This window comes from Suncus etruscus, chromosome 6 (assembly GCF_024139225.1).
Source record: "Suncus etruscus isolate mSunEtr1 chromosome 6, mSunEtr1.pri.cur, whole genome shotgun sequence".
Lineage (NCBI taxonomy): Eukaryota > Metazoa > Chordata > Mammalia > Eulipotyphla > Soricidae > Suncus > Suncus etruscus.
Window position 1 is genome coordinate 45,611,434 of NC_064853.1, and position 23,847 is coordinate 45,635,280.

The following is a 23,847-nucleotide window of genomic DNA, read 5'->3' on the forward strand; positions in this document are numbered from 1 at the left end:
CAAGCTTGGGGGACCATATGGGATGCTGGAAATTGAACTGCAGTCTGTCTGGGTTTGGCTGCGTGCAAGGCAAATGTCCTACTGCTATGCTAATACTCCAGCCCCTTATTAATTCATTTTATTTATTTATTTATTTATTTATTTATTTATTTATTTATTTATTTATTTATTTTTCCCTTTTTGGGTCACACCCGGCAGTGCTCAGGACTCCTGGCTGTCTGCTCAGAAATAGCTCCTGGCAGGCACGGGGGACCATATGGGACACCGGGATTCGAACCAACCACCTTTGGTCCTGGATCGGCTGCTTGCAAGGCAAATGCCGCTGTGCTATCTCTCCGGGCCCTATTAATTCATTTTTAAAAGGTGTTTTTTGTTTGTTTGTTTGTTTGTTTTTATTAAGCTGTCGCTATAGTGCAGCAGACCTGGTATTTTATTTGGTCTTCTGAACTCGCCATGAGTGATTTCTGAGCTCAAAGTCAAGAGTTAGCCTTCAGTACTGCCAGGTGTTGCCCCAAAACAAAAACAAACCAATCCAAGGCCCCCAAAATTTTGGAGTTTTGAACTGAGTAGCTGTTCCTGCACTTCTCAGGTGACCATCTGTTGTTGATAGCTTGTTAGATGTAATCTTACTAGCATAGAAAAAGACCTGCTTTAGAATCACTGAATAGTTTACTTTTTTCCCTTGGTTTTGGGGTCACACCCAGTGGCGCTCAGGAGTTACTCCTTAGAAATCCCTCCTGGCAGGCTCTTGGGGTCCATATGGGATGCAGGGAATTGAATCAGGGTCCGTCTGGGGGTTGGCCGCGTGCAAGGAAAATGCCCTACTGCTGTGTTACTCTCCGGCCCCTGAATAGTTTACTTTTTACACACTTTTATCCTACTTATAGTTACCAATAATCTAGAAAGTACTGATACTTTAGATGATTTTGCACTAAAAATTGTAATTTTGACTTTGATATCGTGCTTATTATATTACCAACTTCCAGTTCATTTCTCTTATGTTTTTTTCCCCCCCAGGTTTTTCGTTGGAATATACGTTGCACATTTATGGCGATTCTGAGCGTGAGGGCAGACTTCTGCCAGGCTCAGCACAGCGTTTTCGCTGACAAGTGAGCTTGGGGGTCCTATGTGCCATAGTTAAACATTGCCTTGAAGACTCTGGACACGGAGACTGGCCTCAGAATCAGTTGGCTTTTTTTTTTTTTTTAATTGCAAGCATATTTCTTTTAATGACTCCAGTAAAATTAAGCATCAAGTAAATAAAAGTGGAAAGCGACCTACACTTTTAACTTGCCTCACTAGTGCCTAAATGTAGTAAAGGCTGCGTAAGTTTTGTATGTAGTAGGAATTTTTTTGGAGTCCGAAGGTATTCATCTGCAGACATTGAGGCCCAAGTTGAATTTGGATTCAAGTGGATTCTGAATACATTTGCTTATATTGAAGAGTGAAACTTCTTATGGAATAAGCAAGTTGAATAGAGAAAACACTGATTGATAATAGGCATTTTAGTGGTCTTTTTAATGTTTTCTGCTGTGAAACATTTCAAGATTTATTAATTTTTATTTTTCATTTTCCCCATCACACTCACACACGCACGCTCACACTTTATTTGCCATAATGAACCGTCCAGCCCCTGTGGAGATCTCTTATGAGAACATGCGTTTTCTGATAACTCACAACCCTACCAATGCTACCCTCAACAAGTTCACAGAGGTAAGATTTAGCATGATCTAGGTTTGGGATTAATTTTTTTTTTTTTTTTTGTGTTTTTTGGGTCACATCCGGCAGTGCTCACGGGTTAGGGATTAATTTTTTTTTTTAACTTTTTTTTTTTTTGTTTTTTTTTGTTTTTTTTTTGGGGCCACACCTGGCGTTGCTCAGGGGTTACCTCCTGGCTGTCTGCTCAGAAATAGCTCCTGGCAGGCACGGGGGACCATATGGGACACCGGGATTCGAACCAACCACCTTTGGTCCTGATTCGGCTGCCTGCAAGGCAAATGCCGCTGTGCTATCTCTCTGGGCCCAGGGATTAATTTTTTAAAGGTAAAATCTAATAAAAATGTCATTATAAAGAAATGTCTGATCACAAAGTTATTTGATTAACCATGTGGTGCCAGCATTTGAACTTGAGTCTTGGCACATGCAAAGCATGCATCTCCATGGCTGAATTGTCTCCTTGTCTCCTGAATGTAAGTCTCAGTCTCTTTCCCTCATTCCCCTCCCCAAACATACACACACACCCTGGTTTTGGGGCCACACTTAGTGGTACTTAGCAATCATTCCTAGTGAGGCTTAGGATTTGCTATGATGTCTGATTCAGACCATTCCTTTCCCAGGTATTCACCATTCTGACATGTGCTGAACTTGCTTATATTTAAATCTTTCTGTCTATAATTCTCTTACCATAAATTCACGAGTATAATTTCTAGATTAAAATATAAGTGTCGGGCCGGAGAGATAGCATGGAGGTAAGGCGTTTGCCTTTCATGCAGGAGGTCATGGGTTCGAATCCTGCGTCCCATATGGTCCCCATTGCCTGCCAGGAGCAATTTCTGAGCCTGGAGCCAGGAATAACCCCTGAGCACTGCCAGGTGTGACCCAAAAACCAAAAACAAACAAACAAACAAACAAAAAATATAAGTGTGACCATGTATAAAAGAAAAAAAAAAGATAAGTTTGCCACAGGGTGGAGGGTAGAAGGAAACTGGGGACATTGGTGATTGTATGACATTGCATGACTGAAAATCATAAACAACTTTATAACTGTGTGTCTCATTGTGATTCAGTTAAAAATAAAACTACAAGGGCCTGGAGAGATAGCACAGCAGCGTTTGCCTTGCAAGCAGCCGATCCAGGACCAAAGGTGGTTGGTTCGAATCCCAGTGTCCCATGTGGTCCCCGTGCCTGCCAGGAGCTATTTCTGAGCAGACAGCCAGGAGTAACCCCTGAGCACCGCCGGGTGTGGCCCAAAAACCAAAAAAAAAAAAAAAAAAAAAAAAAAAAATTAAAACGACAAACTATAAGAGTATTTAAAAATATATATGTGTTCTTTAAGTTTTTTTTGTTTTTTTTTTTGTTTTTGGGTCACATCCTGCAGCACTCAGGGGCTACTCCTGGCTCTGCTCAGAAATTGCTCCTAGCAGGCTTGGGGACTGACTGTATGGGATGCCGGGATTCGAACCACTGTCCTTCTGTATGAAAGGCAAATGCCTTACTTCCATGCTATCTTTAATGCTATCAAACTAAAAGGAGAGTCTTACTGATGCTTCATCTTATAGGAAGTTATTATGTTAAATGGTGTAATGAGAATGATTTTGATCTTAGAGTGAAGAATTATTTCATTATTTTCTTTTAAAAATTATTTTATTTATTTATTTATTTGTTTATTTATTTATTTATTTATTTATTTATTTATTTATTGGTTTTTGGGTCACACCCGGCCCTGCTCAGGGGTTACTCCTGGCTCTATGCTCAGAAATCGCTCCTGGCAGGCTCAGGGGACCATAATAGGATGCTGGGATTCGAACCACTGTCCTTCTGCATGCATGCCCTACCTCTATGCTATCTCTTGGGCCCCTTTATTTGTTTGTTTGTTTTTGGGCCACACCCAGTGATGCTCAGGGGTTACTCCCGGTTATGCACTCAAAAATTGCTCCTAGCTTGGGGGACTATATGAGGCTACGGGGGATTGAACCATGGTCCGTCCTAGGTCAGCGCATGTAAGGCAAATGCCTTATTGCTGCACCACCGTTTCAGCCCCTCCCTCTTTTTAAATTTTTTAAAAATTATTTCCATTTATTTATTTATTTTTGTTTTTTTGGGCCACACCCGTTTGATGCTCAGGGGTTACTCCTGGCTAAACCCTCAGAAATTGCCCCTGGCTTGGGGGGGACCATATGGATGCCGGGGGATCGAACCGCGGTCCTTCCTTGGCTAGCGCTTGCAAGGCAGACACCTTACCTCTAGCGCCACCTCACCGGCCCCAATTTTTTCCTTTTATACTAATACATATTTTACTATTTTGTGATGCTGTGAATTAAACCTTGGTATAGACTTATGTAAGAGATGCATTTTACCACTGACCTACATCCCAGTCTTGGTATAATATGTTCCAAAAGCTTTGTATATAGATTCTAAAAGCAAGTTTCCTTTTTTTTCTTTAAAGGAACTTAAGAAGTATGGTGTGACAACTTTGGTTCGAGTTTGTGATGCTACATATGATAAAGCGCCAGTGGAAAAAGAAGGAATCCATGTTCTAGTGAGTGTTTGACCAGCAATAAGTTTTATCATTAACAAATAGTGATATCACTATGGGCACTTACTAATTTACTTTTGTTTGTTTGTTTTTTGTTACACCCAGTGGCACTCGGGTTACTTCTGGCAGGCACAGTAGACCGTATGGGATGCCAGGATTCGAACCACCGTTCGTCCTGGGTCAGCTACATGCAAGGCAAATGCCTACTGCTGTGCTATATCTCCAGCCCCCTAATTTACTTTTGAAGCTTTTAATAGGATATGCAGTATTTATAGTGATCTTTTTTGTGTGTGGGGTGGTTGGGTCACACCCAGCAGCTTTCAGGGCTTACGCCTGGCTGGCTCTGCATTGAGAAATCGCTCCTGGCATGCACCGGGGACCATATGGGATGCCAGATTTGAACCACTGTCAGTGTGCAAGGCAAACACCCTACCGCTGTGCTATCTCTCTGGCCCCCTATAGTAATCTTTTAAATTTTCTTTGGGTTGAAAATTTATACATGCAGAACATTATCAACAAGCAGCAAACTAGGGCATGTTTATTTTAAGAAAATGGTAATTTGCCTTTTGTTTCTTTGGAAAATTAATAAAAATTTTTCTTTCGTTTTTAGGCTACTGGTTTGAATAGAAATGAAAGTAACTTTCTACTTAGCTGTGAAATCATAGGAATGGCATATCAGGCTCCTTTTTATTGGTTCTCACACAGTGTGCTGCTTCTCTAGATGGAGAAGGCTGATACTTTAGTTGTACCCAACTACTTTTCTCTTTGGCTTTAGGTTGTTTATCCACTTCCATAAGTTTTTTTTTTGGGGGGGTTGGCGCACAGCCAGCATCTCTCAGAGGTTACTCTTGGCAGGCTCGGGATCATATGGGATCGAACCCGGGTTGGCCCTCTGCTGTGCTATTGCTCTGGCCCCCATTTCTGGAAGATATCTCACAAAGTGCTTAATGCAAACATTAATTCTCTTGGGAAGAATCTTACCCTTGTTTGTTGACAACAATGCTAACAGCATGCAGGGCAACACTATAGATTCTTAAGTCTTGCCATGGTAGCATGTGAGTCTTCCTTTTTAGTCTGTGCCTGTTCCCTTTATGTCTGCAATATCACCTTTTTTGTATATTTGCATGTCTGTGGCCAATGGAACAACTTTATATACTCTGACTATGCTTCCCTTCTGACCTTACTTCCCTACTGTGGATCTCCCCTAGTCTTGTGCCTTGGCTCTCACATTTACGTTCTTTTCATATGTAGCCCCCTTGGAAATTCCTGGCTGTGCTCTGTCCCTTGCTTGTTGAGAAACTTGTTGTTTTTCTCTTAGTATTAGTCATTTTGGTGATTTACAAGAAGCTGACAGTTAATGGCTTAATGTCATGGAAATATTTTCTTACTCTTTCTGCAAATAAAAATGAGATACTTAGTATTTTGTCTATAACTTGGTATGGATTGAAAGAAAGATAGGGGGCTGGAGTGGTAGCGCAGTAGTAGGGCGTCTTGTCTTGCATGTGGCAGACCTGGGATGGATTTAGTTTCTATCCCCAGCATCCCATATGGTCCCCATATGGCTCCTGGCAGGCGATTCCTCCCCCTCCCTCCCCTTTCCTTCCCTTCCCCCTCCCTCCTTCCTCCCTCCCTTCCTTTCTTCCTTTGGTTTTTGGGTCACACTTGGCAGTACTCAGGGATTACTCCTGGTTCTGTGCTTAGAAATCACTCCTGGCAGCTTGGGGAACCATATGGGATGCCGGAATTCGAACTACCATCCTTCTGTATGCAAGGCAAACACCCTACCTCCTTGCTATCTCTCCGGCCCCGATTTATTTTTCTCTTTTTTGGGGGGGTTTTGGGCCACACCTGGTGATGCTCAGGAGTTACTTCTGACTGTGTGTTCAAAAATCGCTCCTGGCTTGGGGGACCATATGTGATGTGGGGGGATTGAACCGCATTCTATCCTAGGCCAACTCAGGCAAGGCAGACACCTTACTGCTTGCACCACTGCTTAGGCCTGCAGGAGCCCTTTCTTTTCTTTTTTTTTTTTGGTTATTCTTTTTTTTTTTTTTTTTTTTTTTTCTTTTTTTTTTTGGTTTTTGGGCCACACCCATTTGACGCTCAGGGGTTACTCCTGGCTATGTGCTCAGAAGTTGCTCCTGGCTTCTTGGAGGACCATATGGGACGCCGGGGGATCGAACCGCGGTCCGTCCTAGGCTAGCGCAGGCAAGGCAGGCACCTTACCTCCAGCGCCACCGCCCGGCCCTTTGGTTATTCTTTTTATGTGGGAGGTCACACACACTTTGATTCTAGTGCTCACCACTGTGCTATCTCTCCGGCCCCTCCCCCCCCAATGATTTCTGAGTGCTGAACCAGGAATAACCCCTGAGCACTGCCAGATGTGGCCCAAAAACAAACAAAAAAAAAAGTAGAAAAAAGGAAGAAAGATAGGAGAGGGGTTGGAGAGATAGCATAGTGGTAGGGTGTTTTGCTTTGCAAGCGGCAGACCCAGGACCAAAGGTGGTTCAAATCCTGACATCCCATATGGTCCTCTGTGCCTGCCAGGAGCGATTTCTGAGCAGAGAGCCAGGAGTACTGCCGAGTGTGACCCAAAAACCAAAGAAAAAAAGATAGGAAGGAGAAAGAGTGAAAAGGGAGATGGAGAAGCATCATACCTTGTACCATAGCATAGTTTCTGACATTTTGGGGTTGGTTTCTAAGGACTTTTTGTGTGATTAGAATGGTTTTCTTTATTTTCTGGTGTGTGTGTGTGTGTGTGTGTGTGTGTGTGTGTGTGTGTGTGTGTGTGTGTGTGTGTAATAACCGTGTGTGTATAATAACCGTGTGTGTGTAATAACCTGTGTGTGTGTGTGTGTGTCAGGAATAACCCCTGGTTGTGTGTGTGTGTGTGTGTGTGTAATAACCCCTGAGGGATGCTAGGTGTGGCCCCCCCAAACAAAAGTTTGGCTCATTGGCAGTATTTAAGGTGACTTCTTGCTCTAGTTCTTGCTTAAATCTTGCTTAAAGATTGCCATTCTATTGCTGCTCATGAAACAATGTGGTGCTAGAGATGAAATCTGAACCTTTTAAAGGCATAGTGCGTGTTCAACGCTTTGGGTGCTCTTTCTAGCCCCATGATAGACAAGTTCAGTTTGAGTATTAAGTAATTGGAATTGTTTTAAGTTACATTTCTCCTTGACTCCTAAATATGTATCACTGTTGGAGGTAGGACACTCAGGTTAGATAAAATTTTTCTGGTTTTGGAGCCGGAGAGATAGCATGGAGCTAGGGCGTTTGCCTTGCGTGCAGAAGGTCAGTAGTTCGAATCCTGACAACCCATATGGTCCCCCGAGCCTTCCAGTAGCGATTTCTGATTCTGGAGCCAGGAGTGACCCCTGAGCGCTGCCGGGTGTTATCCAAAACCCAAACCCCTCCCCCCCAAAAAAAAGAACCCACAAACATTTTCCGGTTTTGTGGGGTTTTTTTTTGTTTTTTCTTTTTTTTGGGTCACACTCAGCGGTGCTCAGGGGTTATTCCTGGCTATCTGCTCAGAAATAGCTCCTGGCAGGCACGGGGGACCATATGGGACACCGGGATTTGAACCAACCACCTTTGGTCCTGGATCGGCTGCTTGCAAGGCAAACACCGCTGTGCTATCTCTCCGGGTCCAATTTTCTGGTTTTGTAAATATTACGTATTTTTGTTTTGGGGTCACATGTTGCGATTATCAGGAGTTACTCCTCACTTTGTGCTCAGGAATTAATCCTGGCAGTGCTGAGGAGGGAAACTGGGGATCTAACCCAGGTCGGCTTCAAACAGGAAATTGCTCTACCTGCTGTCCTATCATTTTTGCACACAAAATTACATTTTCTGTCCTGAATAGTTGTTTAAGTCATAAGAGTATATAATGAAATGACTTACTTATTTGATTTAATTGTGGGAAGATACTATAGTAGGAAGACAACTGGAGATTTTTTTTAAAGTCTTGGTGTCCCCCCCCTCCTTTTGTTGTCGTTATTCTTTTCATGTGGGAGGTCACACACTTCGATTGTAGTGCTCACTGGAAATTGCACATTTAGTTATGCTTACACAGTCTTTATATTTTTGTTTTTTGTTTTTGGGCCACACTGGTGGTGGGTTATTCCTGGCTCTGTGCTCAGAATCAGAAAGCTCTCTGGCAGGCTTGGGAGACAATATGATGCCAGGGATCGAACTCGGGTTCATCCGAGTTTATGCATGCAAGGCAAACACTTTACTACTGTGTTATCACTGTGGCCCCAACTTACACAATCTTGATTGTAGTATGCTGGAAATCACACACTTTGTTGTGGCACTGGAGAGTTCAAACAGAAGAGTTGCTGGGGTCATATACGGTATGTGCCAAGGGTCATAGTCATGGCTTCATTGGCCTCGTGCTTGCAAAACTGTCAATTTCCACTGAAGTATTTGTGGTTTTCTGTGGTTTTTTATTTTTATTTTTGTTGTTTTGTTTTGGGACACACCTGTTTGATGCTCAGGGGTTACTCCTGGCTAAGCGCTCAGAAATTCCCCTGACTTCGGGGGGACCATATGGGACGCCAGGGGATCAAACCGTGGTCCTTCCTTGGCTAGTGCTTGCAAGGCAGACACCTTACCTCTAGCGCCACCTCACCCACCAGCCCCTTTTGTTTTTTTTTTTAATCTGTATAAAGAAATTGAAATTGAAGATACTGGTATAAGGATAAATTCCTACTTCCTATTGGGATGTAGTTCTATAATCTCTCTCTTTTTAAATTTTGATAATCTTTATTGCCTTCATCAGTAGGTGGGTACATGCCGGGAAATAAATGTATTTTGCCCATGGCCCGGAGAGATAGCACAGCGGTAGGGCTTTTGCCTTGCACGCAGCTGATTCGAACAGATGGTGGTTTGAATCCCGGTATCCCATATGGTCCGCATGCCTGCCAGGAGCAACATCTGAGCACAGAGCCAGGAATAACCCCTGGCCGCTGGGTGTGACACAAAAACAAAAACAAAAACAAAAAAGTACCGGGCCAGATAGGATAAGGTGCTTGTCTTACTTGTGGCTGGCCTGGGTTTGATCTCCAGTATTACTGGCTATAGAAAAATGAAAAAAGAAAAAAAAAGTAAAAGTTGTCTCATAGGGGCTGGAGTGATAGCGCAGTAGAGTGTTTGCCTTGCACACAGACGACCCAGGACGGACTCGGGTTCGATCCCCAGCATCTCATATGGTCCCCCAAGCCTGCCAGGAGTGATTTCTGAGCGTAGAGCCAAGAATAATACATTGAGTACCTATGGGTGTGACCCAAAAGGAAGAATTGTCTCATATTCCAAAATTTTATTTTGTTCCTCTATTTTGGTGTTAAAGGTGTAATTTAAGCTTGAGAAAACGATTATACAGGGTTTTGTGGTATGGCTCAATAGCAAAATAAAATGTTTTGCATGCAGAAGACCTGGCTTCAATCTCTAGCACAATAAGAAACATAAGATTTAAATTAAGCTCTGTATCTCCCTTTCTCTCTTCTCTTTCCTCCTTAACTCCTCTCCCCGCTTACTGGCAGTGCTCAGGCATTACTCCTGATTCTGCACTCAGAAATCACTCTTGGCAGTCTTGGGGGGACCATACAGGATGCTGGAGATCAAACCTGGGTCAACTCTCTATTCTTCTCTTTACCCCAACCATTTCTGGCTGACGCTTTGAATTATCCATCCCATTCTGTTTGAGGGGACCCACACTAGGTGGTACTTAGGGCTTATTCTTAGCTCTGTACTCGGAAGTGTCTGGTGGGCTCAGGACCATATGGGATATTGGGAATCGAACCCAGGTCAGCCTAGGTCCCATAAAGCACAAGTGCCTTACTCTCTGTATTATCACTCTAGTCCCCAAAGACAGCAGTTGTTTTTTTTTGTTTTTTTTTTTTTTTGTGTGGTTTTGGGTCACACCAGGCAGTGCTCAGAGGTTATTCCTGGCTCCAGGAATTCCTGGCTCAGAAATTGCTCCTGGGGCCCGGAGAGATAGCACAGCGGCGTTTGCCTTGCAAGCAGCCGATCCAGGACCAAAGGTGGTTGGTTCGAATCCTGGTGTCCCATATGGTCCCCCGTGCCTGCCAGGAGCTATTTCTGAGCAGACAGCCAGGAGTAACCCCTGAGCATCGCCGGGTGTGGCCCAAAAACCAAAAAAAAAAAAAAAAAAAAAAAAAAGGAATTGCTCCTGGCAGGCATGGGGGACCATATGGGACGCCGGGATTCAAACTGATGACCTCCTGCATGAAAGGCAAACGCCTTACCTCCATGCTATCTCTCCAGCCCCAAAGACAGCAGTTTTACTATGAATGTTAGTTTACTAAATGAAGAGGGTTTGGAACACTATAAGAGGATATTACTAATGTAAAGCTTTTTACTCTTTGGAACCTTTCTCTTGCAAGGCACAATAGAAAGGGATAAGTTACCTTTTTTAGTCAGCTAGGTCAGGTTGAAATTCATGTGAATTTTGATAGGAAATGCTTAATGAGGGACTGGGGAGAGAGTACATTGCAGAGCCATGAGTAAGCCCTGAGCATAACACCCCTCCCCCAAGAAACAAACAACAAAGACAAATAACAAATCCTTAGAGAATAAGTGAAGTATGTTTCATATTACTCAAGTAGGTGCATTTCAGGGACTACAGGTGTGGTGAAATAAGCTCTTGAATAGGATACTTCCTGATTTTACTGTTTTTACAGTTAAACTCTAGTGACATTTATAATAATACTCTAATGAATGTAGTTGACAAGTCAAACATAATAATTGTTTTGGCTAATGGAATAATGGGATATATGACATTTTCTAGTATTGTCAATAATGAGTGTGCAGGAACTGGAGCCATGGCACAGCAGATAGGGCATTTTTGCCTTGTATACAACCAAACCAGGTTCAATCCCTGGCATCCCATATGGTTGCCTGAGCCAGGAGCACCTCTGGGTGTGGCCCAAAAAAACGACCCCCCAAAATATGCAGACTCAACTGCTCTCATATTTTTCTTCTCTCCTTCTCATATATCTTAAAGTGTCCTCCAATCTCATTGAAATAATCTTTATTTGGGGCCAAAGAGATAGCATGGAGGTAGGGCATTTGCCTTGCATGTGGAAGGACGGTGGTTTGAATCCTGGCATCCGATATGGTCCTCCGAGTCTCCAGGAGCAATTTTTGAGTGTAGAGCCAGGAGTAACCCCTGAGCGCTGCCAAGTGTGACCCAAAAACAAAAACAAAAAAAAAAAAAAAAGAAAAAAGAAACAAAAGAAAGAAATTTGATTTTGGGACTACATCTGCCTGTGCGTAGGACTTACTCCTGGCTCTGTACCCAGGAATCATTCGTGGCAGACTGAATGGAGGTCCAAATGGGTGTCAGGGATTGAGCCTGAATGTTTCTGTGTGCAAGGTCAGCATCTTACCCATCTTACCCTATCTCTCATGGCCTCTTGAATAGTCCTTTGAACCACCCTGGCTCTGTTCAGGACTTAATCATACTCAGGGCTTATACCCCTCACAGGGACCATATATGGTATCAAGTGTTGAACCTTTCAAGGAAAGCACCTTACTGACTGTACTATCTCTCAGATTCTAAAATAGTCTTAATGTAAAATGTTTTTTTTTTTTTTGCATTTCTGTCCTTGAAGCTAGAAGGTGGTATCTGTAATGTAAATTCCCCTTCTTCTCTGGGCTTTGTATTTACTATTAGGATGTTAATTATGGACAAAGTATCAATTTAAAATGATATATCTTGCCTTTCTAGGATTGGCCTTTTGATGATGGAGCACCACCCCCTAATCAGATAGTTGATGATTGGCTAAACTTACTAAAAACCAAATTTCGCGAAGAGCCTGGTTGCTGTGTTGCAGTGCATTGTGTTGCAGGATTGGGAAGGTAAGTTTCTGCATTTTGTCTGTGAATTCATCATAATTCTAAGTAAACTAATTGGAGATTTAACTTTGGTAGAATTTACATTTTGTTGTTTTGGTTGTTTGTTTTGGTTACACTGGGTGGTGCTTGGGTTATTCTTGGCTCTGCACTCAGTAATCACTTCTGGTGGACTTGGGGGACCATATGGGATGCTGGGATTGAACCCAGATCAGCCACATGCAGGGCAAGTGCTCTATTCGCTGTACTATTGCTCCATCCAGAATTTATATTTATTATAGTAAATATTAAATTGTCTGGAAGGAAAGAAAGAGCAAAAACTAGTATAATGATTTCTCAGTCATATCTGAGTGTTTTTGGTTGTCTGAATCTGATGCTAGATTTAGTGGGTGATGGTTCAGAAGTTGTTTTGAAGTTGATTTAATGTAATTTGTCTTTGAGCTAAAAATAGTCTTATTTCAGTTTATTTTCTTTTTCTCCATTTCAAGTAATCAAAGATTCAGACCCTTGAAATGGGCAACAAGATTAAAATTTAAATATTTAAAAATTTAAAGAATATACATGCTTAATTTTTACTTGAATGGGAAATTAAGAGATGGAGAATAGATGACTGATGATATGTATGAAGAATGAAAATTGCCTTTGATTTTATTTCTCAAGTATTACTTGTAATGCTGTTGCAGTCCTCCTCATCAAAAGCTAACTGCCAGTTTATAATATGCATTTAACTCTACATCAGTACGTATAGATTGCTTCTAGTGCCCCAGGGTAGTTATCAGGCTGTTAACATCTGCGCATCCCTTTAGTTGCTAGTTTTCTTTTTGGCATCTTAATGTAGTTTCTTTTGCAGAGTCATACCTAAAAAAGGGTCAAGATGATACTCTGATTTGAAAGAGTTTTGTAGCTAGTAACTGTTAGGTAGTCCATAGTTGGTCTTTGTAATTCACTTGACTCTGGAAATAGTAGGCTTCTCTAGGAATGCTCTTGAGGCCTATACTTATTGTTTTCATATATAACACTGCAACATTTGGCCAACCTGGTTATATTTATTGTTAAGTGCTCAGACACTAGAGCTGGACTAGAAATACTTGGGGGTAACCAAGAGGTACTGGGGATTGGACCTGGAGCCTCAAACTTTTCAGTTAGGGTTTAGATTTGTAGTACAATAGACCAGGTGCTTAGTGTGCATGCATCTCACTTGGGTTTGATTCCTAGCACCCCATATGGTCCCCAGTCACCAGCAGGAGTCATCTCTGAGCATAGAGCCAGGGGTAAGCCCTGAATACTGCTGGGTATAAGCCCCCAATAAATACTAAATTATAAAAACTTGTCTGGCATTTCGAGCTATCTCCCTGGCTCCAGGTAATGGACTTTTCTGTTTTGTACCTCTTGTGTGTTGTGAGCATGTGTCCTTGTATGTGTGTGTTTTGTATCTCTTGTGTGTTGTGAGCATGTGTGCGTGTGCACCATATCTTGTGCTCAGGAGCTACTCTTTTTTTTTTTTTTTTTGTGGTTTTTGGGTCACACCCAGGAGTGCTCAGGGGTTTTTCCTGGCTCTGTGCTCAGAAATTGCTCCTGGCAGGCACGGGGGACCATATGGGACTCTGGGATTCGAATGGATGACCTTCTGCATGAAAGGTAAACGCCTTACCTCCATGCTATCTCTCCGGCCCCAGGGGGCTACTCTTGATATTCACTGCTCAGAAGATTGTGTAGAGTCAGGGATAATAGTACCTGTAAAGCAGGTACTCCTGTCCCAGTGAACTATCACCTTAGGCCCAATAGTGTAATGTACTGGGGCCTCAATGGGATAGGGCACTTGCCTTGCATGTAGCCAATTCTGGTTCTATCCCCAGCATCATACATGGTCCTAGAGCTCCTTCAGGAGTGATCTCTGAGTGCAGAACTAGGAGTTAAACTCCAAGCGCCGCCTCAAAGCAAAAACAACTACAAGATACTGTTTTGTTAGATTAAGAAAAATTGTGGCGTTTTTGTTTGTTTGATATTGGGTCACACCTGTTGGTTCTCGGGGTTACTCCTAGCTCTGTGCTCAGAAATTGCTCCTGGCAGACTGGGGAACCATGTGGGATGCCAGGAATTGAACCACTGTCTGTCCTAGGTTGGCTGTGTGCAAGGCAAATGCTCTACTACTGTGCTCTCTCTCCGGCCTGATATTGCCCACTTAATTGTGGCTGGTGATCCCAAATATCAGTACCACTGGATGCACACTAAGGGTAATGCTAGGGATTGACTTTACTGCAGCATGTCTGAAAGATAGGTGCTTTGACTTGGAGCAGTTTTCAGGCCCCAGTAAACAATTAATACTGTATAAATATGTTTGAGTCAACTTTTTGTTTTGTTTTTGTTTTTTTTTGGGCCACACCCGGCTGTGCTCAGGGGTTACTCCTGGCTGTCTGCTCAGAAGTAGCTCCTGGCAGGCATGGGGGACCATATGGGACGCTGGGATTCGAACCAACCACCTTAGGTTCTGGGTAGGCTGCTTGCAGGGCAAACACTGCTGTCTCTCTGGCCCCAGTCAACTTTTTTTTTTTTTTTGTTTTGGTTTTTGGGCCACACCCAGTGATGCTCAGAGGTTATTTCTGGCTATATGCTCAGAAATCGCCCTTGGTCTTGGGGACCATATGGGATGCTGGGGGATCGAATTGCAATCTGTCCTAGGCTCACATAGGCTCACTTGTGTCCTGCGCCACCGCTCTGGCCCTGAGTCAACTTTTCTTAATGAAGGTTTAAAATTGGAGGACAGAGCAATAGTACAGCCAGTAAAATGCTTGCCTTGTACTTGGGCTTGATTCCTTGGTTTTGACCTACTTGGTTTTGATTCCTGGTAACCCCCCATATGTTCCCCCAAACCCACCAAGGGTGATCCCTGAACACAGTCAAGAATAAGACCTGAGCACTGCCTGGTGTGGCCAAAACACCAATTTTTTTTTTTAATTGAGTGTTATACTAGATATTAAATTGTACTTTTATTTTGTTTTCCTTTTGGGGGGGGGTCCCATACCCAGTACTCAGGAGTTACTTCTTGCTCTGTGCTCAAAAATTACTCCTGGCATGGGGCCGGAGCAGTAGCACAGCAGTAAAGGCATTTGCCTTGCACGCAGCCAACACAGGACAGTCCCCTGTTCAAATCCTGGAATTTAAGATGGTTTCCTGAGCACTGCCAGGTGTGACGCAAAACAAATTACTCCTGGCAGACTTGGGGGAACCTTATGTGTGTGATGCTGGGGTTCAAACTCAGGTCAGCCATGTGCAAGACAAATGTCATACCTGCTATGCTATCTCTCCAGCTTCTAGTTTTGTTTTCTTGGGGGCTGTACCCAGCAGTGCTTGGGGGATACTACTGGTATGGGGCTCGTGGTGATGTCATGCTGGGGACTGAATTTAGGGCTTCTCCAGACCTTAGAACCATGGTTCTTTCTATCCTTTTATGTTTATTTGTATGTTTTCTTTTTAATAATTGTAATTGGTAGTACTATAGAAACTGCTGATTAGGAAATATAAAAAATGAAATATTTTATCCAATAAAAAAAAACTTAAGTATTGTTTTGCTTTGGTGCAATCAGTAAGACAGAGGACTATGCTCACCTTGAGTGCTGCTGAACCTGTTCTGTCCCTGAACTTCATTACAAGTGATCTCTTTGCATAGAGCCAGGAGTAAACCCTGAACACCTTTGATGTGCTCCCAAAACAAACAAACCAGAATTAATCCCAGAATCCTGTAAATATTTAATAAGTGACTTTTTCTATTCAGGGCACCTGTGCTGGTTGCACTTGCTTTAATTGAATGTGGAATGAAGTATGAAGATGCAGTTCAGTTTATAAGACAGTGAGTATGAAGTTTTATTTTCAGAAACACATATAAGACAGTTACTCCAAGAGGGTTTGTGGTGGGGAAAGAGAGATGGAGAGGGTCATTCATTGATACCGATACTGGTGATGGATTTGAAGTTGCAACGTTGCATGCCCAATACTCTTATTGACAGCTTTGTAAATCACAGAATAAATTAGAAAACAAACAAACAAACAAAAATCCCAAGATCATATAAGAGGAAAAAAATCTGTGAGTAAAATGGACTGTTGTTTAATTTGGCTTATTGTTTTAAGATGAAAGAAGTATGTACTAGAGGGGCTGGAGTGATAGTGCAGTGGTAGGGCGTTTGTTTGCCTTGTATACAACTATCCAGGATGGACCTCAGTTCGATTCCCCAACTCTCCATCTGGTCTCCCATGCCAGAAGTGATTTCTGAGCGCATAGCCAGGAGTAACCCCCGAGCGACTCTGCGTGTGGCCAAAAAGAACAAAAAAGTTAGTTTCAGCTCAGGCCTTTTATTAAGGCATGACTCTATAAAGTATGCTGATTTTTAGTTATTTGGAGTCAGAAAAAAACAAGACTCTTAACGCATTTCGGTGAATCACACTGTTTACGTGATGATTTATCATTCTTGTATTTTCAGAAAAAGAAGGGGAGCATTCAATTCCAAACAGCTGCTTTACCTGGAGAAATACCGGCCTAAGATGCGATTGCGCTTCAGAGATACCAATGGGCATTGCTGTGTTCAGTAGAAAGAATCTAAACGAAGGCTGATTTGATTGTGGCATTTAGAGGGAACTCTCGGTACCTGGAAATGTGAATCTGGAATCTTAACTGTGTCATCTAAATAGTGATGGATTCAGTACTCCTCAACCACTTCTCTGATGATTGGATAAAAAGCAAACCAAACAAAGAAATTCCCTCAATAACATGAATAAAATGTTTAAGAAAAGAAAAAGAGAAAGAAAAAAAAAGGGATTAATTTAGTGAAGGATCATTTTCTCCTAGAGTTGAAGTTTGAATTTTTGCCAGATTGAATTATTTCAAAATCTCCTGTCGTGTTAAACTTTTTCAAAAAGGTCTCTAAGGAAAACCAGCAGAACATTATCTTGTGCAGAACCATCTGTTTGGGGAGCACACTCTTCCATTATGCTTGGCACATAAATCTCCCTTTTGTGGGATTTCCTTTCTTTCTTTTTTTCTTTTTTTTTTTTTTTGAGGGGAGGGTGCATATTTTATCTTTTTCCTGACACCCCCTCTCCCCCCATACAGGTTGTAGGTGGGATAGAAGCGGTTCTTGCTGTAGCTAGGAGTGCAGTCTGGCAGCCTTAAGCCCATGTGGGCACTTTGAGGGGGGGCTGGAAGTAACCCAAAAAGCTGTGGCACATATATAATATCATCCAGGTTGTTTTTTAGTCTTTACTGATGATGGGGTTGTTGTGTTAGTTTTTTGCTTGAAAAGAAATAGTCAACGTTAGGCAAAGTAGCCAAGAGCCTTTTGTTTTGGTAAATTAGTGAGGGAAATAGCATTTTAAGAGGAGCCTCTCTTCTCATTGAACTTAGCTGAGAGTCGAGTTCTTCTCTTTTCCAACCAATGAAGCTAAGTTGGTATCGCAAAACATTTTCTGAAGCGAGGGGGAGGGGGCATCAGCGCTACACCAGTTCATCACTTAGGTATGTAGGCAGACATTTAGTACACTTTCTATACCTTGTAGAATGTGTGCTCTAGCATTACTCTGATTTTCTAATGATAAAGAGAATGCTAGTGATTAAATTTTTTTATGTTAGGTTTTACTTGTATTTTGGATTTTCAGTAACATTCAGAGGTGTAGTAGCAAAGATGATTTTTGGACTTGAGAAAAACCTGTGATGGATATTTTCCAAACTGCCCCCTCTCTACATACAATTCAGTTTAACCACTGATTGCCTTGTTATTTCCTTACTAGGTTCTTTATGAGATTTAAAAAAAGAAAAATCACTGGTTCAAAACCAACAATGCCTAGTGAGTACTTGTCCACAGAACAAGAGAATCAGAGCAAGCTGAGTAGCGGAAGGACTGCCTTTCTCGTGAAGGGTATAATATTCTTGTAGATTCTTGTTTGGGTTCAATCTTGAAAAGCTAGTTTTTCTGCTCTGTTGTGGAAGGCAGTTGTGATGGGTGGTATTGACAACAGCAAGTTAAATGACATCATCAGGGACTCTTGCATACTTCACCTAGCTATTACATAGTGCTCTGCTTCAAGGGATTGAATAAAGGCCTATCCCGGTAGATTTGGTGTGCAGAGCCATCAACTTACCATTTAGTTAGGATTGGGTAGGCTAGTAAGAATTGAACCGGGACCTTGTCTCACACTGTTGATACCTCAGACATTGGCTGGCTATGTGAACTGCCTATTTCCTATGCTGGAGTAGTTTTGATTTTTAACTAAATAAAACCTATAGATTCTCTCCTCCCTCATCCCAGAAAAAAAATGATGCTTTTTTGAAATTGTTTCTAGGTTTTAAAGTAAAAAAATGATGGTACTATCCAAAGTTTTTTATTTCAGAACATGAAAATAAATTCCATTAACATAGGCACAAGATCAAAACAGCATATTCTTTTTAAGTGAAGTTTAGATAGACGATTCCAAGGGTTTTGATCAGTTCCATAACAAACCTTTTCTTGACATACTCTGATTTCTGTTTGCTGGGAGGGAATGAGAGGGTGTGTCTGCGTGTATGTATCTGTGTGTGCTTGTATCTTGTATGTATGCATCTGCACATAGCATCCACCAATATCAGTGCCTGCCTGAGTTAGGAAGATTACATTCCTGGTTCTGTATGAGAAGGTTGTATAAAAAGCAACATGAACCATTAGCCCTCATTTTGTTTTAAATTGCAAACTAATGTTGATTATTCTCAGAACTGGATTTTTTTCTCTTAAGATTAAAAGTTTTTTTTTTCTTTTGGATATAATGAAGTATTGCTAGCTGAAGCCAGTTTGACATGGTAAGAGATGTCAGACTGATGAAAGGTGTGCAGCCTGATTTAAAACCAAACCCTAAACCCTTTTAAAGAACAATAAAACATATTTTACATGCTCTTAGTCTATGTATTTATTCTTCATTAGTTTAAGTTTTGTTTTAAAAAATCATTCTTTATATTGATTTTGAGGGACTTCACCCTACGGGTACTCAGGGCCTATTCCCTGGGGGAACTTATTGGGACTGATGCAGGGGATCTGATCTGGGCTTCCTCCACACCCCCCAGCTATGCTTGAAGGTGTCTCTTCACTTTGAATTTAGGCCTCTTTTGTATCCTTCTAATTACTGTAATGAGATGAAATAGAGGTTGGGAAGATAAAGATTCTTGCCACCTAGATGTTCAGTAAGGATAAGCTTAACTGTAGTTGGGATGCATCCAGTATGTTTTCTAGTTATGCTTTTGGACAAGATCTGCAGGAGTCCAGTATCTTGTCCAATTGCAGAGATTTTGCTGTAGAGATTTTGACGAAGCCTTGCAAATTTTTTTTTTTATTTGTTTTTTCCACTCTTTGGGGGAAACTTCTTGAATCATATGGAATAGTAAAGGAAGGAGATACTTTATATATAGGAGTTTGAGTAGAGATTGTTCAAGCAGTAGGTAAGCATGCACTCATTCAGGTAACAAACTTATGTGCTAAAGGTACTGTGAAAAAGGTATTTTAGAGGATCTCAGTATAGAAAGAAGAGTAACCCTTGAGTGCTGCTGGGTGTGACCCAAAAACAAAAGGAAAGAAGTGTTGATATTAATTAGGAAGAGAAACAATGGTGACTCTTTTGTCTTTAATTTTAGAGGCTCTCAGTATAGAAAGAGGAGTTAGATATATAGGCAGAGAAAGAGTGGTGACTTACACTCTTGTTTTTAATTTCCTACTTGTTTGCTTTACACCCAGTTTAGCCTCTGTGTTTTTCAGTTTCAATCTCTTGGCCACATCATAAATTGCATGATCTATCTCCTGCTTTATTGTATTTGTCTAACAAAATTATCTCCTGCTTCAGTGTATTTGTCTAACAAAATTCCACTTTTGGTTAAGTTCATTTACTACCAACTCCAAAATCATACAACTGAACATACTGGTGCCCCATCTCTGCTTAAAATCATTACCTCAGGTACTTTATTACCTCAGATGAGGCTTAATCTTTTTTGTTTTTGAGCCACACCCAGTGATGCTCAGGGGTTACTCCTGGCTAAGTGCTCAGAAATCGCTCCTGGTTGGGGGCCAGAGAGATTGCATGGAGGTGTAGGGTTTTTGCCTTGCATGCAGAAGGATGATGGTTCAAATCCCGCATCCCATATGGTCTCCTGAGCCTGCCAGGAGCGATTTCTGAACATAGAGCCAGGAGTAACCCCTGAGTGCTGTGGGTGACCCAAAAACAAACAAAAAAAAAGAAATTGCTCCTGGCTTGGGGAAGCATATGGGACACTGAGGGATCAAACCACTGTCCATCCTAGGTTAGCGCATAGCAAGGCAAACGCCCTACCGAATGTGCCACCGCTCCAGCCCCAAGATACTTAATCATTTTTATCTATTTTTTTATCTGACTCTTAACTCTCCTTGCATACTATAAAACATCTCCCATTCTCACCTCATGCCTTTTCTTTTATTAAGAAAGCTTATAACTTCTTAAGAAAGGGTGGGCTGCAGATTGCAGCACATAAGGTGTGTTTGCCTTGCATGTGCCCAGCCTAGGCCACCCCAGCATCCACCATATGGTTCTCCAAGTACTGCCCGAAGTGGTTTCTGGGCACAGAGCCTGGAGTTACCCCTGAATATCACTTGGTGTGACCCAAAGCCAAAAAGAAGAGGAAATGGGCAGAGTGATAACAGTGGATAGAAGTCTTACCTTGCATATGGCCATCTGGGTTAGGTCCCTGGAACCTCACAAGAGTGAGTCCTGAGCACTGCCAGGTGTGGTTCAAAATCCTAAGATAAAAAAGACAAGTTCCATAAGGTTTTTGTAGCTCATCTACTTACCTGCCTCAATCTGCCTGATGCTCTGCCTAAATAAAATGCTTACAGTTTCAATACTTACTGATTGCCCTTGTCCTACATAATGGCAAGTGCTTCTTTCTATCCTTTACTTATCAAAAGGACCCAGATTTAGCTGTTCTTGGTCCTGTTTATTATCTTTTCCCCCAACTGGATTATTCCCATAAACATATTAGCTATTTCATATTTTAAAAAAAGATCCTTGTTTTCACTCCACAGCTGCTTTAGCAACCTTCTCTTTCTGGTTCTGGTTTTTTTTCTTTTAAATAGCAAAATTCAAAAATATGTATTTGCCTAAACAATCCATTCAATTTTTCTCTTGAATCTTTTCCAATGAGAATTTTGCCTACACTACATCTGCTAGTATAAAAACCACCACAATTTCCAAGGTGAGTCTAGAAAGGTTGGGGTCATGTTGCAGAGTGGGCATTATGTACCCAAGGTAAGGTTTTCTGGAAGAAACATCAAACTTGATTATATGTTGTGTTGAAAGTGCCCATGTTCAGGGCTGGAGAGAGTACTATGGGTGGGGTGTTTGCCTTGTAAATAGTCCAGCACCGCATATGGTCTCCCAAGCCTGCCAGGACTGATCCCTGAGTGCAGAGCTAGGAATTAAACCCTGAGCACTGCCAAGTGTAGCCCAAAAATAAAACAAAAACCCATGACCAGGCACCATAATTGAGAGTCAGTAATTCGCTTTGTGTAAGGGGAAACATTTATTGGTAAACAATAGTTACGTGGTTAAATCTGTTCAAATAGGTTATTCATGAAGCTCCTTAAGGTAGGGCCTTTACTTGTTATGAAAACACCATACTATAAAAGCAATAATTAGCAGTTGACAATGAATTGCATAGTAGAAGCTGAGAGAATTTATGGATGGTGGATTGATGGTTGCTTGCAGAGGTGTTAAAAGCCTCAGGTTGGTGAGGGGGCAGAGCACAGCGGTAGGGTGTTTGCCTTGCACGCAGTCGATTCAGGATGCATGGTGGTTTGAATCCTTGCATCCCATATGGTCTCCTGAGCCTGCCAGGAGCGATTACTGAGCAGAGACCAGAGCAACTCCTGAGCACCACCGGGTGTGACTCAAAAACAAACAAAAATAGCCTCGAGTCAGCAATAGTAAGAGGAGTTGAAAAAAAAAAAGACCAATGTATCTGCAATCACATCTTAAGGAATTTACCTCAGCTAGGATCTGGTCATGCAAAGATGTATAATGCTGTCCCACTTCTTAGTAGATTTTCTTAGTAGATCATTTATGCAAATGGAAGCAATTGTAATACTTCATTTGAAATTGCAGCCTTGTCAGGACAGATTTCATGACAAATATGACAATAGTGCACTGCCTCTGTCTCCCTTTGTTGTTTTGGGGCTGGACAGTCACCCTTTGCTCTTTGGAGAGCAAAGGGGATAACAGCTAGCATCTGCTAAGTATGGCTACACTCAGAATTCAATCATAGGCTAACTTGTTGCTAATTCCATTTTAATGTGTTCTCATTAGTTTATTCTTGGTGTTTGTTTCCCTTGACATGGGAGTTAGGCCCAAATACCACTGATGTGGATGGAGACCCTAAATTTTATATCACCTGTATTCGTCCTCTCCCCTCCTCTCCTCTCCCCTCTTCTTTTTCCTCTCTCCCCACCCCCACCCCTGGCATCCCCTCTGCTGCTGTGTCCAAGACAAACACCTACTCACTACTCTTCCTGTGTTTTCTATACTCAGGATGTTTGTGTATGCCAGTTATATTTAGAATGCTGTGTGTGCATATACATGTACATGTACCAGTTACAAACCAGGATATTCGAGCAGAGGTTTGTAGTTTATGGTTTCCTATTACTGTTGGCTAATTGTCCTGCACACAGAATATCACTTTGGGATTGGTATTTGGTTTAAAAAATTTTCAAATTGATTTTATCTTCAGTGCATTAATGCGTGGCCTAAATTTCCTGCAGAGGCATTAGGTAACCAGTCTGGACATGGCGTTAGCTATCATAACTGGATCTGAGCTGTCTGTGCTACAGCTTCTAGTCAGAAAAGATAAATCACTTTTCTGAAAACATTTTTCTACCTATGTCCTATGACTTATTTTTAAGATACCTAAAGTATAGGCCCCGTGAAATTGGAATATATTCCTCCAAGTCATGCTAAAGCACACAAATGCTAATTTGTTAATATAAGTTGATTCAACCTCTATCTTCCTGTTGGAACAGAACACAGTATATAAAGATGAGGGTGAAATCAGTCAAATTGTGGGGGGGGGATGCACAATTTAATGCATTTTAAAAATCAGGAAATATGAAATATGATCCCAGTAATAAAAATGTTATACATATTGCTGACTATACAGGAAATTGGAAAGTGTTGTAAAATTTCAAGGGAAATTTATTGGGAAAAAATTTTTTTGGGGGGTGGGGAAATGTTTCTTTTTTTTTTTTTTTTTTTTTTTTTGTGGTTTTTGGGTCACACCCGGCAGTGCTCAGGGGTTATTCCTGGCTCCAGGCTCAGAAATTGCTCCTGGCAGGCACGGGAGGACCATATATGGGACGCCGGGATTCGAACCGATGACCTCCTGCATGAGAGGCAAACGCCTTACCTCCATGCTATCTCTCCGGCCCGGGAAATGTTTCTTAATGGAAATTTTTTTCAGCTCTGCAGAATAGATCACAGTTACATGAAAATATGAATTTATCATCTAACGCTTTTATGTAAATGATTATATTTGATTTGTTTAGAGTTGCCATTAACACCTGGAGCCCTAAGATTGATAACAGGTAACTTTTAATGAGTACATAAATTAAAAGATTGGACTCATTTAGATGAGTTTATAGTGCTTTTATTCAGTATTACAAGTCCCTTTGAATTACCAAAATCAT

General features: G+C 41.7%; 1 protein-coding gene across 1 annotated transcript in view; it reads left to right on the plus strand.

Moving 5' to 3' along the window:
• Window positions 1–16,941, plus strand: part of PTP4A2 (protein tyrosine phosphatase 4A2) — a 38,089-nt gene extending 21,148 nt beyond the window's left edge. Inside the window, exons 2-6 of the mRNA XM_049775079.1 lie at window positions 1,018–1,713; window positions 4,166–4,258; window positions 12,009–12,139; window positions 15,906–15,980; window positions 16,609–16,941. Of these exons, the coding sequence (XP_049631036.1) occupies window positions 1,618–1,713; window positions 4,166–4,258; window positions 12,009–12,139; window positions 15,906–15,980; window positions 16,609–16,717 (504 nt within the window). The 5' untranslated portion in view covers window positions 1,018–1,617 and the 3' untranslated portion in view covers window positions 16,718–16,941. The remainder of the gene's footprint in view (window positions 1–1,017; window positions 1,714–4,165; window positions 4,259–12,008; window positions 12,140–15,905; window positions 15,981–16,608) is intronic.
• Window positions 16,942–23,847: the final 6,906 nt, after the last annotated feature.